The sequence below is a fragment of the Telmatherina bonti genome (genome assembly GCF_933228915.1).
Source record: "Telmatherina bonti genome assembly, chromosome: 15".
Taxonomy (NCBI): domain Eukaryota; kingdom Metazoa; phylum Chordata; class Actinopteri; order Atheriniformes; family Telmatherinidae; genus Telmatherina; species Telmatherina bonti.
Genome location: NC_136613.1, coordinates 31,012,700 through 31,028,409, shown reverse-complemented (window position 1 = coordinate 31,028,409; position 15,710 = coordinate 31,012,700). Strand labels below are relative to the sequence as shown.

General features: G+C 39.8%; 2 protein-coding genes across 11 annotated transcripts in view; one reads left to right on the top strand and one right to left on the bottom strand.

The window, feature by feature from the left end:
- Positions 1–3,862, top strand: part of obsl1b (obscurin like cytoskeletal adaptor 1b) — a 40,707-nt gene extending 36,845 nt beyond the window's left edge. For all 10 annotated transcript variants that reach the window (XM_079254110.1, XM_079254107.1, XM_079254105.1 and 7 more), the window contains one exon: positions 1,772–3,862. In XM_079254110.1, the coding sequence (XP_079110236.1) occupies positions 1,772–1,782 (11 nt within the window). In that variant the 3' untranslated portion in view covers positions 1,783–3,862. The remainder of the gene's footprint in view (positions 1–1,771) is intronic.
- Positions 3,863–4,000: 138 nt separating this feature from the next.
- LOC306766383 (uncharacterized protein) lies at positions 4,001–15,475 on the bottom strand. The gene is made up of 6 exons (XM_079254113.1): positions 12,962–15,475; positions 12,368–12,469; positions 7,972–8,028; positions 7,052–7,144; positions 6,433–6,618; positions 4,001–5,240 (listed from the first exon to the last, which is right to left on the bottom strand). Exons 1-6 carry the CDS (start codon positions 15,356–15,358, stop codon positions 5,112–5,114), a joined length of 2,964 nt encoding a protein of 987 aa, XP_079110239.1. The 5' UTR covers positions 15,359–15,475; the 3' UTR covers positions 4,001–5,111.
- Between the last annotated feature and the right edge of the window lie 235 nt (positions 15,476–15,710).

The window sequence follows — 15,710 nt, the reverse complement described above, 5'->3', positions numbered from 1 at the left end:
ATTGCATTGGGAACGGACATAATAAATCTCACTGTACCATTAAAATAGGTAAAAAATACTGAGTTTTACAGTCAGATACCTGTGTAATGCTCCTTTTTACAACCATTTCAAAACTGTTTGGACTCAATCATTGATCATCATTCCACACTGAAAGAGATAATTCATACAGACAACACATATTTATAGCATTTCAACAAAAACAGACCAACTGTAATCATGTTGGTGGAGAGCTGGTGAGATGGGCTTTTTGCAGCCACAGGGCTGCAGTCACTCAGTGTAAGGTGTGCAGTCAACAACTGTGGTAAAATGTAAAAATTGCCATGAATCATGAAACAGGAGGATATTTCCAGTTAACAACAGAATAAATGATGAATAAAAACAGGTGTTGAAGCCCACAAAGGTTCACAAAACAGGACTTAGAGTGTATTTTAGTGCAATTATTAATGTTTGGTTTTTATTACTAAACTTGGATCATTAGCATGTGTGCATGGAATCTTTGCTAGCATGTTGTTAGCATGTTGTTATTCTCTGTCAAATAGGAGAAACGAAAGCAGCTGATTTGTCTTATTACAGTTTACCCAGACATTGCAAAGACACAAGATTTTGATCGAGTTAGATGTTTGTTTATTTAATTTCTTGTGATATGGCAAGAGATATCTGCCGCATGAACCTAAGTAGACTTACACAATGACGGTAAAGAAGAGTAGACCAAATTTCCTCGACAATTTCCACGCAGAATAATACTTTTATCATAATATTTATAATTCTATTTTACTAAATAATTAAATCATAGGGTGCATTTACTTTTTTTGCACAAAGTTCCAGCCTTGTAGACGTAGGGCCTACTGTTTTTGTTGAATGAAGGCTGTGATATGTCATGTGTCGATCATTTGAAGTTGTATTTACCGCTTTCCAGACCTGATAAGGAGTAGTATTTTTTTTTTTTTCATTATCAACTGATTTATTAAACATTTTGAAAGGTTGTTATCTTTTTCACAAGACTATAGAGCAAAGGGCATGACAGTATTACAGGTGCAGTTCAAACTTTAACCACTAGGTGAAGCTCATAACAAAAAAAAAAAAAAAGAAAAAAAAAAAAAAAAAAAGAAGTTTCCACCTTTTTACCGGTGAAGAATCACCTGTAAAACAGCAGATTAGCTTTTCTGTTTAATCTCTAAACTAAACAACCATAAGGTCATAGTTGCCTTTATAAGATAAACAATGAAGTAAACAAAACAGACCTCTGACTTTGTCTGAATAGTCCGGGTGATTTGCTAAAGTGAGTTGCATGACTTGGCAGTGCACGTGTAGCACACAGCAATAAATACATTAAATGCTTTTGCCCCCAGGGGTCCACATTCTGTAAGTTATACAGGGTGTTTATGGTCCCACTCTATCAGTGGGTATGTAGGTCAGGCCCCGCAGAGCACACAGCCACAGAACCCTGTGTGCAGGAGAGTAAACTATTTTTAGTTTTATTATGTTGGCTTTAAACAACACGGGTCAATCGCATCATCTGACCTAGATAGTGAACCTGTTGTAAAATCTGCTCGACCTAAAACCGAAGATGATGAACAGCACAACCAGAATCAGCAGAGATTGTCCGTGCTGGAAGTATAGAACGATACTAGATAAAGATAAATAAATGAATCTGCAGGGAATTTATGGGACAAAAATGGTGCTTCATACGACTCTAAATAAATGAATGATTTTCCCTGAAATGAAACCATTTCCTTAAATCTAATCTTTCTCTTCTCATTCATTTTTACAGGTGATCCGTGATCTGCCATGACCTTTCTGACACGGACTGAACCTCACATTGATGCTGCAGTAATGTGTTATAAAAGAGGCTGAAACGGGGCTTTGATCCATTCTCATATTGTACAGTACTGTGCAAATGTCTTCAGTCACCTCTCATTCCTTTATAGTGTGAACAGAAATCCTTTAAACTGGTCTGAACAGTAGTTTTCTCCTGACTTTAGTCTTCCTGCAGACATTGTACCGGAACATTTTCAAAGGAATATTTTGTTGCTCTTTTTGCCACTTATAACTAACTTTGTTTAGTCATCCAACCGTTGTCCATACCTGCTCGATCGAAGTGTACCCCAGCAGCTATTAGTCCAGAGACGGGGTTTGCACTGGACAGGCCACCAGTCAACACAATATTGTGTTAAAATAACAGATAGTTTAGCAAAGAACATATTTTATGTTCTTTGCTAATGCTCTTTCTTACTTGCAGCCTTTCACAAAGACACATTGTTTGTTTCCATTTCAGCAGCATCTACAAAAGCCAAAGTGCTGTTAGACTAAAACTTTAACAATCTTTACATTGTGTAAAGATTGTCTTTATTGTCTTTAAAGATTTAAGAAAACGGTACAGGTGGAGTATAAATCTATAGCAGACACCCATTTAAGAAAATGGAAAAATAATCCAGCAAACACTTCAGGAACTGAAAGATGAGGCTGCAGCTTCAGTCGATCCATTTGCTGCTGAATCATCAGAAATGGTCTCCATGGAAGCGGGTCAGTCAACAAGCCTTTATAAGGAAGGAAAACAGGAAGAAAAGGCAACATGGCAGAAGAACTGGGCTAAAAATCCGTCCTCCTCAGAGCCTAGACCTCAACATTACAAAGTCTGGATATCTGTTCCTCAGAGGGATGACAACACATCAGACTGTCACGTGGTCCTCACAAATATTGACTTATTAGCTTGGTAGAGCTGAAAAAACATATGCATCTATTCATGTTTGCAAATTTAAATAAATCACTGCATGTAGTTACCATTTTCCTGGAAAATTATAAACAAATAAAGAGGTGGCTGAAGACTTATGCACAGTAATATTCTCAGCTGGCTCATGATTTGCTCGTTTTATGTAAAACCTGGAGATATAAGAACATTATCCAACCTGCAGTGTAAATAATAACCCATGTAGAAGTGTTTGGGCTCTAGCTGGGTTATGAAAGCTGAAGCTAAATGTATATTTGTGCTAATAAATATCTGATGAAGATGTGGAAATAACATAATAATGATAAAGCTAAAGTGATCCATGTTAGGATGCCATAAAGTCTGAATGCAATCTTGATGTCTGTAAGGAGAGATGTTAATGAATGAGGCCAATTCTAAGGCCAAACCTCTTATATTTATATTTATCCACAGGAGATCTAGTTAAGGTTGCTTACAAACTGAATGTGCACGCAGTCATTGACATGTTAAAATCTGGATTTTTCTTGCTCCAGATGCCATTTAGCTCGTTTCCCAGAGCCAGAGCTGGATTAAAACCGTGCACTCAGCATGGCTTTCTCGTGTATCGCAGCGTGGTTTTGTGTGGCTGTTGTGACTTCTATACATCCAGAACAAATAACATATTGGTCGCTCAAGCAAAAGTTTGTCTGGTTTCATCCTTTATTCACTGTATAGAAACTGTTTTTTATGTTTTATTGACAAGGGGCTTGTAATGTAAATACATTGGGCCAAAAATGAGGTAATTTAGGTCATTGATGAGTAAAAACAGAAAAAAAATAGTTTATCATCTGATTATTAATCTGAGTTCACTGCTTTGTTGTGTGTGTGTGTGTGTGTGTGTGTGTGTGTTAGATTTGCTGAGTGGAGGAGGAAATTGTATAAAAATCAGCTCCATATTCCATTTTTCCATTTGTCTCCTTTTAAGCTCTCCCGTGTTATGGAATCATATTCTGTGGTGAAAAATGAATTATTTCAATAAAACATGCTTTATTAATGCAGGGGAAATACCTACAGTTGTTTGTGTTTCTCAGATTGAACTATTTCACGACTTCTTTTTTCATGAGTCACAATGTTAAAACAGTTGCATACAGTAAAAAAACAAACAAACAAAAAAAAAAAGACATCACAATAAGTCATGTTCTTTTTTTTTATGTACTTTTGTTGTGGCTGAAAGCAATACAAATGCATATGGTAACACAAACAGTCAAATCCACATATACGGACACACACACACACACACACACACACACTCTCGATCTAGACTGAGATGGAGTACATGAGTGAATCAGTAGCGGTGCGTGTCTGGCTGGAGTCTGCACAGCGAGGCTGAGTTTCCAGCCTGATAAGGCAGCGCAGCGGACTCCATAAACGTCTCACATGAAACGGCTCAGATTCAAGTTTACCAACAGGAGGCGTCCAAGTGTGCTTCAAACCTAAAACTCATCCAGAGGGCTCTGCCGCTGGTTGCAGCCTCCTCTTCCTGCTGTGCACGTGAAGCAGGCCTCACACTGAGTGGGTCAATACAACTAAAACCTCAAAGCACAAAAGAATTATCATTAAAACATTAAAATTAAATCTTTGTATTTGTATTTACAAAAAGAAAAGCAACAAAAACAACCTGATCCTTCTCTGTTCTGATACTTCTCCGTGTAAAAGGAGCTTTTGTCACACTAACAGGACGTCATGCAGCAGATCCAGGCTTAGCTTTAGCTATTAGCAAATCAGACATAAACTTGATAAAAGCTTCTTCTTTCCAACACAGACCAAAAAAATGACTTATCAATTACAATATAGTCATTTCTAACATTCATTTTACGTAGATTTTGTTCAAAGATGCTCAAAAACACGCAGTAAGTGCACAGTATTTAGATAACGTGTTTGTTATTTCGGAGATTATCCTCCATAATGTGTTATTTCTGTATGAAGGCGCCGAACAGAGCTGCAGCCACTAATGCTAAATTATTCTCACATCATAATGGTGGCTGATTTGTAGGAGGCTATTTGTAGGGGACCGAGCAACTGTTTGCACGATCCAGCTTTGCAGCACCACTACAAAGGTCACCGCTGTCACATAACGACAACAACACACTCTCTGCACTGCAAAACGTATCACGCAGGTTGAAAAGTGTCCATCAGTTCAGATGGATGATTTATCCTGCACGCTGTGAAAAGTCCACCAAATTCCACCATTTTTTTTCTTGTCTTTTCTTTTTTTTATGTATTTTTTTGTTCTTTTTTTTGTTTGTTTGTTTTTGGTAACTTGTGGTCCTTGTTGTGGGAAGCAGTATGGAGCCTGCGGCTCACCAGCCTCCGTGGCCCCGTGATGACAGTCGCAGAAGACTCTCGCCGTCCATATCCCCTGTTTCTGTTAACTTGAACTCGTCTGTTCCTTGAGAAGATTATAGATGTCGTCCACTTTGCTAAGTCTCTCGAAGAAAGGGATGAGATCGAGGAGCTCTGTGTCTGACATGTCGTCAAACCAGGACGCTACAGGAACCTGCAGGTTGGAAAAGCAGCAAATAAGACAAGTGAGCGCTGATGAAGCGAATGTTGCAAATCATTTGCATTACTGTGAAAAAGTCTTGAGCCATCCCAGAACTCTTAATATTTTTTTCACAGCAAGGAGCTGGACTTTGTTGTAAACCTTTCAGTCAACCAATGACCTGATGGGGTACCTGAGAGATGCAGCTGGACCTTTACTGCTCCCTGAGCATCATCAGAAATGGTCTCCATTAAAGTTGGCTCTTAAAACGTATGAAGGAAGTGAAACAGGGAGAAAAGGCTGCGGTTTGCCAAATGACTGAAAACTAGTGGCAACAGGTCAGATGGAAGGATGGATCCTGCCATAGAGAACAGACCTCAGGACTGAGTGCTGTTAGCAAAAAGTGCTACATGCATAAAATGCATCTACAGTACAAGGGTGGGTTCGTATTGACAGAGAATGGAACAAAAGGCAGCAAACATCCCAAAAAAGAAACAAATTCAGAAAAAAAAACACTTTGGAAAGTCCTTGAAGCCTAAAGAACTGTTCCTGAGGACAACTTAAGTCTTTGAACCTTGTGCCTATTGTTTAAGTTTCTGTATAAAAATGGCATTCCCTGAATGAAATAATGTTGCAACGCCAACACGGTCTGCTGGATCGCACCTGGAGTCACAGTTCAGAGAAACATATTTATCCTTCTGGTGAACAATAAATAAAAATGGCACATAGCACAACTGGAAAAAGTTGCATGCTAGCCTGAAATGATGCAGCTGGAGCTTTAAACATCTATCAAATCAATATGAGAACACTTGGTCTGTAACGACCATCTATGATAAAGTGAAGCAGAACCAGTTTCAAGAGTTCAGACTAGTTCTCCTAAATGGCCATTTTGGAAGTTTGGCGACATCTGATCCCTCAGATACAAGGAAGCTTGTCATTGATGATTTAGGTTGGATCCTTTTCCTTATCTTTAACTATTTTTTAATTAAGATTTGCAAGTTTTAATGATTTGCTGTGCGTATACTGTGATGGATGCTTGACCTGCCTCTCGCCTGCTAATTGCTAGAATTTTCTCCAGCTTCCCCGTGACCGTGGATCTGAATCATTTCCTGGTGTCTTGGTAAAATATAAAGAAATCAAGTCTGGCCCAAAACCTTTAGACAGCACGTTAGTTTAGGGTGCAGAACAATAAATCTGAATGACGTACAGCATTCTCAGGGTGGAAGATGTAGGACGCTGGCGAGTTGTCGATGATGATGACCTTGTTGAGATCTCTCCCTAAACGGCTCAGGTCTTTAACGTAGTTCCCCTTGTGGAAGACACATGCTTCTCGAAAGAGCCGACTACGGAAGGCGCCCCATTTGTCCAACAGGTCCGACACTGGGTCTGCATACTACAAGTTGGAGAAGCATTGGACATAAAATTCTGTTAAGCTGCCAAATAGTGCAATGCTGATAGGCTTGTAAGGCACTAGGCAGGTGAAAGATAAAAACAAAGATGCAAAAATGAGATGCTGCAGAAACACAAAAACCTAATAAAAGAGTGTGTGCTTGTTTGCGTGTGTGCAGGACCAACAGGGAGGGTGACTGCTAAGTGAAGGTTAACGCAGTTTGAGTGAAATGTTAAAGGTTGAAATATCTCTGCAGCAAACTGACAGGTATCATAAATATATATTTAAGTAGAAGGCCACCCATAAATCGCACATAGAAATGAGCACGGGCCTCCAGGAATTGGAAACAAGGGTCACTTTGTACTTCCATGGATAGATTGGTTTGTGGCAACCTTTATGGTGACTAATCTGAGATCAGAAGTGAGTGAAAACACACCTTGGATAAGCTTGCGGTGAACAAAACGCACTCAAACAACTCTCCCATCCTCTTGAGGAACTCGTCAACGTGAGGCCTCTTTAGCACATACACCTGGTGTAGACACAGAGAGCACATTTCCATTAGAAGGAAACAGACTAACACTACCATGAGATCTGAGTGTGTGAATCTGTGTGCACGTATAACAGCATCTAAATGAGACGCTGATATAAAAATCCAATTTGGAAAACTTGACAGCAGCTGTTTCTTTCGTCTTTGCATAACTCCCTAATTCTACTTCCACCAAAGACGTTGGCAGCCTTGTTTCTGCACCAAGTCATCCTGAATCCTGTTCTCCACTTTAACAAGCCTATCCTGGATTACTTGAACCAGACGCAGGCCCTTAGGAACAGCAAAGCTCCTCTGTCTTCTGGAAGAACCAGCACAACAGACTGCAGTTTCGCCTTTTAAAGCCTGCAGGGACGAGTCTCTGCCATTCCCAATGAGCAAGGTATAATATGTGATACAGACTGAGATTGATGGCCAGTGATTTCTGAGAAGCCTGCCAGGCTCTCATCGTTTCGTCAGGCCACTGAAATAGGCACCTGCTGCTTGGAGCCATCAACAGAGAGGGCTACAGCTCTGTCAGGCTGCGAGGACTAGGATTTATACTCCAGTATCTTTTATGTTTGGGGGGGTTTATAGAGCTCGTTAAACATGCTTTAACTTGTGAAAACCTGCTGGTAAATATCACAGATTTTCATTTCTGTTGTGGAATAAGTACTGTAGACTAGTGGTATGTAAAACGGGACTCTGCTCATGCCTCTTTTAAGTTTTACAGGCTTGTAAAATGCATGTGCAACTTCCAGAATATTTGCTTTTCTTTCTAAATTAGCATGAAGTTGAGAGTAAATGATCACCTAAGAATATAAATGACCTACCTGGTGTAACGTTCCTTCAATTTCCACTGGAATGATGTAATCTGCATTGTTCACTGGCTGTTGAAAACAAAAGCAGAAACACACCTTGTCTTAAATCATACTTTCCAGGAAATAATCCTTTTAGTAGAGACAGAGAGATGTCCTTTCATTTGCTGTTTTAACTGTGGAAAGAATTTGACTCAAGTCAAGAAGCCAATAAAACACAAAGAGAACCCAAAGTGACAAGGCTGAAAAAATATGATTTATTGAAGGGGTGCCAAACATTGGAAATGTGCTTCTCAAATGTTAGAATCATTGGAGGCGTGCTCTATAAAGGGCAAGTGGCCTGAACTTTGAAGCTGTGAGGTAATGCATGAAAAAAAAAAAACGTTTAACATCAGCGGCAAACAGAAAGTATAGATATGCATTTTTAATGTCACATGTGGGCTGCTGCAAAGGACTTTAACCATTTGTTTGAAGTACTCATAATGCTGTTGCTGAGAAATAATGTTTTCATGCTAAACTAAGTTACAAAGGGAACCGAAATGACTAAAAGCACATTTACAGCATTTGAGCTGGGAAGGTTAGACTTTTACAGCGGCCGTGTGAACACAGAATAAAGAGAAGTACCGTAGTCACCAAACACTAATCCACCAGCCAAAGATCTTCAAAACGTTTATGTTTAAACCTTATCCTAAAATTAATTAAATGATAAAAAAAAAAAAATTAAAAATAGTTCCTTTTTCTACACAGTGCATTATTCAATATTATAGTATTATTTAGTCAGATAATATCATCCCAAAAAGTAATAAATTATATTTAGAGTCTTTAAATTGTAAAATTGTGTATTAAAAGTTAATTTGGGTTATTTGAATGACTAGTTGCAGTACAAGTTTGCTTCATGCTGCCTTCACCTTGTCTAAGAGATACTAACTTTTTCTCTGTAACTCAGTAACTTTGTCTTTTTTAACATTTCTACGTTTAGCTTAAAAAGAATAATACTCCCTCAATGTTTTGTAAAATGTTTCAGTTTTTCTAGCGCATGTAATTTCAAATTTTATAAACTTTTTTTCTACACCAGTCAGAAGGGGAAATGCTGATTTCCTATTTGTTTTGAATGCACCACCATCTGCTCTGCCTTCACTAAAAAAACAGACTTTATGTGAAAAGTACCCTATACAAGCACTGGTTCCTAACCTGGAGAAAGCACAGAAATGTACCAGTATTGTGTGGTTATTTTGACTGGTGTGTGAACCAATCAGCAGCTCATTGTGTTTTTCTTCATGATGTTTCAGCAACCCAGCCATTTCAACTCACAATTTACCATAAAACGGTTCTGAAAAGAAGCTTCAGTACCAAACAGCCAAACTGCAGCTGAAGGAAATGCCAGAACAAAAAATGGCAGGCAGGTATTTTTCCGTTAGCATGCTAGTGTTAGCTGCTGCGCTATTAGCTTACTGTATGATCTGTTACTGTATATGGTATTAACGTGCTTCAGGGTTATTGAGTACAACTGAGGCGGACCGCGTGAACCCACTCCATGTTCTTTTATCGGCTGCTTTGCTAAGAGCTGTAAATTCATATTGTAAAAATGGACACTATTCTTTTCTAAAAGCAGAAATTGATCTCAATTCACTTTGTTATTTTTTGTTATCTTTTTAAAATATATATAGTATAAATATATAGAGACAAATCAGACGGACTGGACAGCTATGAATATGTAAAAATAAATTAGCTCTTTGATACAACTGTGTTGGTTAGTGTTTCCATTAGATGTGAGATCACTATCGAGCTGTAGTAATGCATGAAGGAGATAAAACTGCAAAATGTGTAAAATGAAGTTGTTAAATGTGAAAGAAATATCTCTTCTGATATTTTCCCCATAAGGGAGAAAAAGGAGTTTAGACTGGCAAGGCGTGTCTGGTTTTCATTGAACCAGAAACAGCACATGTCACCCCATGACTCATTGGATCCTCTATTCCAAGAACACCTTCTCTTCTAACACGCTAACACACCAAACCCACACTTACGTTGCTCTCCTTTACCTGATGTACTTGCACGCTATCCCTTAAATAGATTTACGTGAACACCAGGGTTTCTCACTGGGCTGGAACTGGTACATGACTTAATGTAGTAACTGCCTTAACAGCAAGGTAACAATGGTATTTTTATGTCCACAAACCTTGTTGTACTGGATGATTAAAAACATCTGCATTAATGTGTTTATTACAGATCACAGACATTGCATTTGTGGAAAGTGTGACATTTTTTCATGGCTTAAAATATTTGCCACACAGCCCATTGGCTTCCAGCTGCCTTTCTCCTACAACCACCTCATAAACTCTGCTACCAAATGCTATTCATAGTATACGTGTCAACGCAATAATGACTTTTATTATGTACCTTGCGTTGAACATGAAGTCTACTGGGTGTGACCTTGTTTACACATGGCGAAAAGAAATATGACACCTGTAAGGACATTGTGACCTGAGGGTCTCTAAAAAGCATGTAGTTTTGTAGTTTTAATTGCAATTCTGGCATTGACTCATCTTTGTAATATCATCTAAATTTTAGCTATGTTTATTCTAAACTTGTTCACATTTTAAATGGAAACATTTGCAGGCCTGTTCTTATGCATTTGTGCCTTAATTCAATAATTACTGCTGGGTTAACTCACTGAAAACGTGCATCTTCACATGTTATAGTAATGGAGATGGCCTACCATCCCTTATTCCTTAAAATGTTGCAGGATAAAGATGTGACAAGTCCATTGAAGATTAACTAAAATGTACATCTCATGCACCCAAGTTATTCTAAACAGCTTAAAATAATTGCCACCCACACTGTTTCTCTGCTTTCCATCTCTTGTTACCTCCAGTAAATTTATTTCAAGTTGACGTAATAATGATTTAAAATAAAACAGTAATGGGTTTTATTATCCAGGTAACATGAAAGTTACATTAGACATGTGAGGTAACCAGGATGGATGCTGTTTACGCACAGTTTCTGCTAATACCCAGTGACATCCAATCGGGATGCTCTGTGACCTGAGAAGAACTAAAGACTACATGGCATTCATGACATAATTTGTCATGCTACAGAAGCCTTGACTTTCGGCATTGATAACTTTCTTAACTGAATGCTACTGTAAAAGGAATTAAACTCATTAAAAGAAATCTTTGTGATAGTAGGTACAACGTGCCTTTTGGACATCTACATTCAGTTGCTTGTGTTTATGGTCAAATATTGTTTCTGTTTGGTAAATAATTCTAATTTTTTTAAGACTAAAGTAAAGTATTGACTTTTAAAGTGTGCCTTGATAAAATATTTGTTAAAATTGATAATAGAAAGGATGCATGACAGCTTGTGAGACCTGAATACCCTCTGTGATTCTCAATAAATATGACTTTAACTTAATGTATTTGCAATGTTATTACATTCATCATTTTCCGAACCGCTTAGTCCAATTAGGGGTCATTGGGAAGCTGGAGACTATCCCCGCAATCACTGGGTGTGAGGCAGGGTACACCCTGGACACCAGCAGGTGAAGATAAACCTCATTCTGTTTCTTTTTTTGATAATAAGTGATTATGTTTGTAGTGTTTTCAGCCTTTATGATGGCCGAAAGAGCTTAATGCATTCAATGAAAGGTTTGGAGAAATGAGAGTCGTTAATATTCCTGCATTAGAACTGTGCAGCACGGTGGTGGAAGTGTCATGGTGTGGATGTGTTTAGCGTCAGATTCAACAAGACTTCTGGCCATTCATGTTCTGTCTGTTGTCTGAATCTTAAAAGTTGGTGGGCAAGATGAGGAATGATCTTTCTGTTCTGAAACTGTGAACATGTTGACAGACAGAATGTAAAATGAGACGTTCGTTGCAGGAAATCCACAGCTGTGGCTTCTCTTTAGATGCAGATGTGCAGGAGTCATAAATGTTCACTAAAATCTTACAAGTGCTGCTGCTTCTGGTGGCGAATGTCACAACAGACACAAATACAATCACAATAGCAAACTTCTGCCAAGTTAAAAACGCTTTTGTCAAAGTTGATCTCAATATTTTAATTCTCTTAATATAAATTAGACCTCATTGGAGAAAGATGAAAACAAAAAGTAACCTAGTGTTTTTATTATTATTATTATTATTTTTGTTGTAGTTGATGTTGTTGTTGTTATTATATTATTATATTTTCACTCCATAAAACTTCTCAACAGTTCCACAGTTGACACTGAACACTCCTCAGAAAGGTGCAAATATGGAAAAACCAGATTTTTCTCAAGCTAGTTTTTATTATCTTTATTTAAAGATAACAAATCTTAATGTTCTTTTAATGCTTTAGCTAATAAACAGAATAATTTATGCTGGTGCCTCAACATCTGCTAGGACTATGAAAAAGTAGGTCACCGAGGCCAACTTACCTTAAATGAACTATGCACTAGGGTTTCGTCCAAATCAATGACCACACAGATCTTCCCTTCATCATTCGACTGCAGTTGTGGGAGCAGTGGTTCTGCTGGAACCTGAGGACAACAAGACAGTTGAGACCTGAAGCTCCATCGCTCCTCATCAAAGCAGGAGGTAAATCTAAACGTGAAAAGATACCACCTCCATATGCTGCGGAGATCATTGTGCATGCGTGTGTGGTTGTATGTGTGGATAAGTTTCAGACACTTAAGAGACTGAATTGTGTTTTGGTGTTTCTGTGAGTGGTTACGGGAAACCCTGGATGCTACAGCTGCTCCCATGTTGATGGACCATGTAAGTATCACCATGCCGTGCTTCATCATTCAACAAGTGGTCAGAGATCGTTGCTCGCTAATGTGATTCTGCTTCTAAAAACAAGCTGCTATGACCAAACATGCTGTCTGTGACACCGATGTTTGTGTTTGACCCTGTTAGAACAAGCTGCCTGATAAATATAACAGCAGTGCTTACGACAAATGCAACAGTCATTTATTACAGAGTTGTCATGATTGAGAAATCAAAGGCTTGGGTAGAGGTGTCCAGTATACCTGCTCTGTTGGTGGAATGCAGTACTCGCAGTCACATCGCTCGCAGGATTCATCATCACTTTGCTCTTCCTCTGAATCCCTGCTTTGTGTGGCGTCGTGCTTCAGGACAACACTATGAATAATATCCACAGGGGGTCTTTTTTCTTTTGAAGAGTCTTTCAAATCACACTCATCGTCTGATTCAGAACTTTGTTCATTGGGTGTTTTTTCCACAGCAGTGCCATGAGCAGGTCCAAATCTGACTGATTCGTCCTCTTCTGGGAAGACCTCTGCATCCTGGGAAAGAGCGTCTTCACTTTCCCTCCTTGAAGCTTTTCCATTGATTTGGTGATGGTTTGATCTTCCCTCCAACACAAATCCAGTCAATGCCTCTGTCTCAGATGACTGAATGCTTTTAATGCGATATGCGTAGTATTCCTCAACATCTGGTTCATGAAACTCTCCACCGTCTTCATCATCAACCAAAGCCCAATATGGCTCCATTTCTGAACATGCAAGAAAACTGTCATCTTCTTCGCTTTTCTCAGTCTCATCAGCATCCCCAAGAGATTCGTCACTCTGACTGGAAGAGACCTCATCTTCGTAGAAAATCTGGCTTGCAAATGGCGCCAACATGCAATCGTCATCAGCAGAATACAGGTAGGCTTCAGGTTCTTCATCCCAGTCCTCAGAAACATGGCCATCATATGAGTAAGCGTCGTCATCATCGTCTGCCTCCTCACTGTTCTCAGTGTAAGCGGCGAACACCTCTGATTTAGTTTCTTCAACTTCATCTTCAATCGAACCAGATTCAGATTTTATGGTCCATTCCTCAGATGGATTCTCTGAAACACAGGAGTCATCTCTTTGGCTCAAATCTTCCTCATCTGACTCTTCAGGAGCATCTTCAGGACACTCCTCAGTTTCCTCAACATTCACTTCTTCATTTCTGTCTCCTAGCTTGTATATGGTCTTGGTGTTCCGCCTCTGCGCCTCTTCTTCAAGATACAGGTGGTCATGAACATCCCCGCCATCGAAGCAGGAGATGTATCGCTGCTTTTGACCAAACATGTGTCCATAGGTGTCTGCTCTGTCGAATAGGTCAAAGTAATCCTCGATGACGACATCGACAGTGGGTGTTTTCTTTTTCTCCTCATTGCTTATGTTCTCATCGCTTTGCTGTGTTTCTTCATCCTCCTCCTCAAAGGATTCCCACTGCATCTGCTCGTCACTTGAATCCTCCTGAGTTCCTTTGTCAGATTCCTCAGATGAATCGGAGCAGGGATCAGAAGGAAAACTGTCATCCAGACAAGTTTTGAAGGATTTGGTTTCCACAGAGGAGCATTCAGAGGAACCGTCTTCTTCTGCACAGAACTCACCGTTGTTATCAGAGTTGCAGTCTTCGTTTGCTTCATACTCACAGTTGTCATTTCCACACAGCTCGCTGTCATCTGTGGGCACGTCTGAGGTGGAAGTTTGACACTTTTCCTTCGTGTACAGATGTGTCTCATCGCTTGGAAACGGGACATCATCATCAAAATCAACCTGCACAGGCATATCCTCTTCATCGCTGAGCTCCATTTCATTTGGCTCAAGTTCATAGCTCTCAATGTCTTCATCCACCTCATCATCAGTTTGAGCCTGAGCTTCTTCATACTCACAAAGTTCAGTAGCATCATCCAATGAATCCACAGAGTCTGAGATGTTCCGAGCAAAACTCTGCTCCGACTCCTCTGTCCCTGCATCTTGCTCAGAGTCAAAGGAGTCCAGCTGTTCATCTGAGGGCTCATATTGTTGTAGTAACTCCAGATGATCTGTGCAGTCAGGTATGAAATCCGACGTTCCACGCTGCCCTAAACTGTCAGAGTTCACTTCCAATTCATCTGGCTCAAAGTCAGAGGATTCTGACTGTTGATCGGAGGGCTCGCATTGCTGAAATAATTGGAGGTGTTCGGGACAGTGTCCACAGCAAGGGCTACTTTCCGAGCCTAAGCTATGATTAGCGCAGTGCTCAGAGGACTTGCAAGGTTTAAAACACTCACAGTGTTGAGCACATTTGTCAAATGGTCGGCTTAACCCCCCAGCCTTGCGGTCTTGGAAGGTCTGGTCAGATTCAGAAAATCCATCGCTTGTAGAGAGTCGCTCCAAGCTCCCAGCGTGTCCATCATAACATATGCAGGTTTCAGTCTCCTCTGTGTTCAAGCTTCCATGTTCCACACAAAGGAGAGGAGGGTCCATTTCTTCACTGTCAATTTGCTCGGTGTATCCCACATGCACCTTTAAGCCCAGTTCAGCATTTCCCTTTAAACCTGCAGCTTCTGTTACTTTGGGCATGGAGCATTTTTCAGCCAAAATAACATCAGCAGACAGATCCTCCGCTCCAGACACTTTGCTTTGCTCAGAATTCTCCAAATACATTGCCAAATGCTTTCTCAGTCAGGACAATGATTGTTCTGAGTGTTTTACTCCATGCATCGGTTCGTGCTGAGTCCAACTGGCAGGTAAGGACCTTCACAGGATATTCACAGAGCTGGTAGGTAGAGGGTGGGGGAGTCAGTGAGATCATGGCCCGCCCGAGAGAGTAAAAGCAACAGGAGCAGCGTGCCCGTTGACATGACAGGTTGTCACAACCAAAACTGACACGAGCACTTGACTCGACCCTCCCTTTGCCAGACTCCGAGCAATTTATTTTGGGGTCTTGGAAAGACGTGACAAATAACTTCTGGAATATCAAATCTCTATAAAAGGCTGAAGTAAGGCATAAACCTGA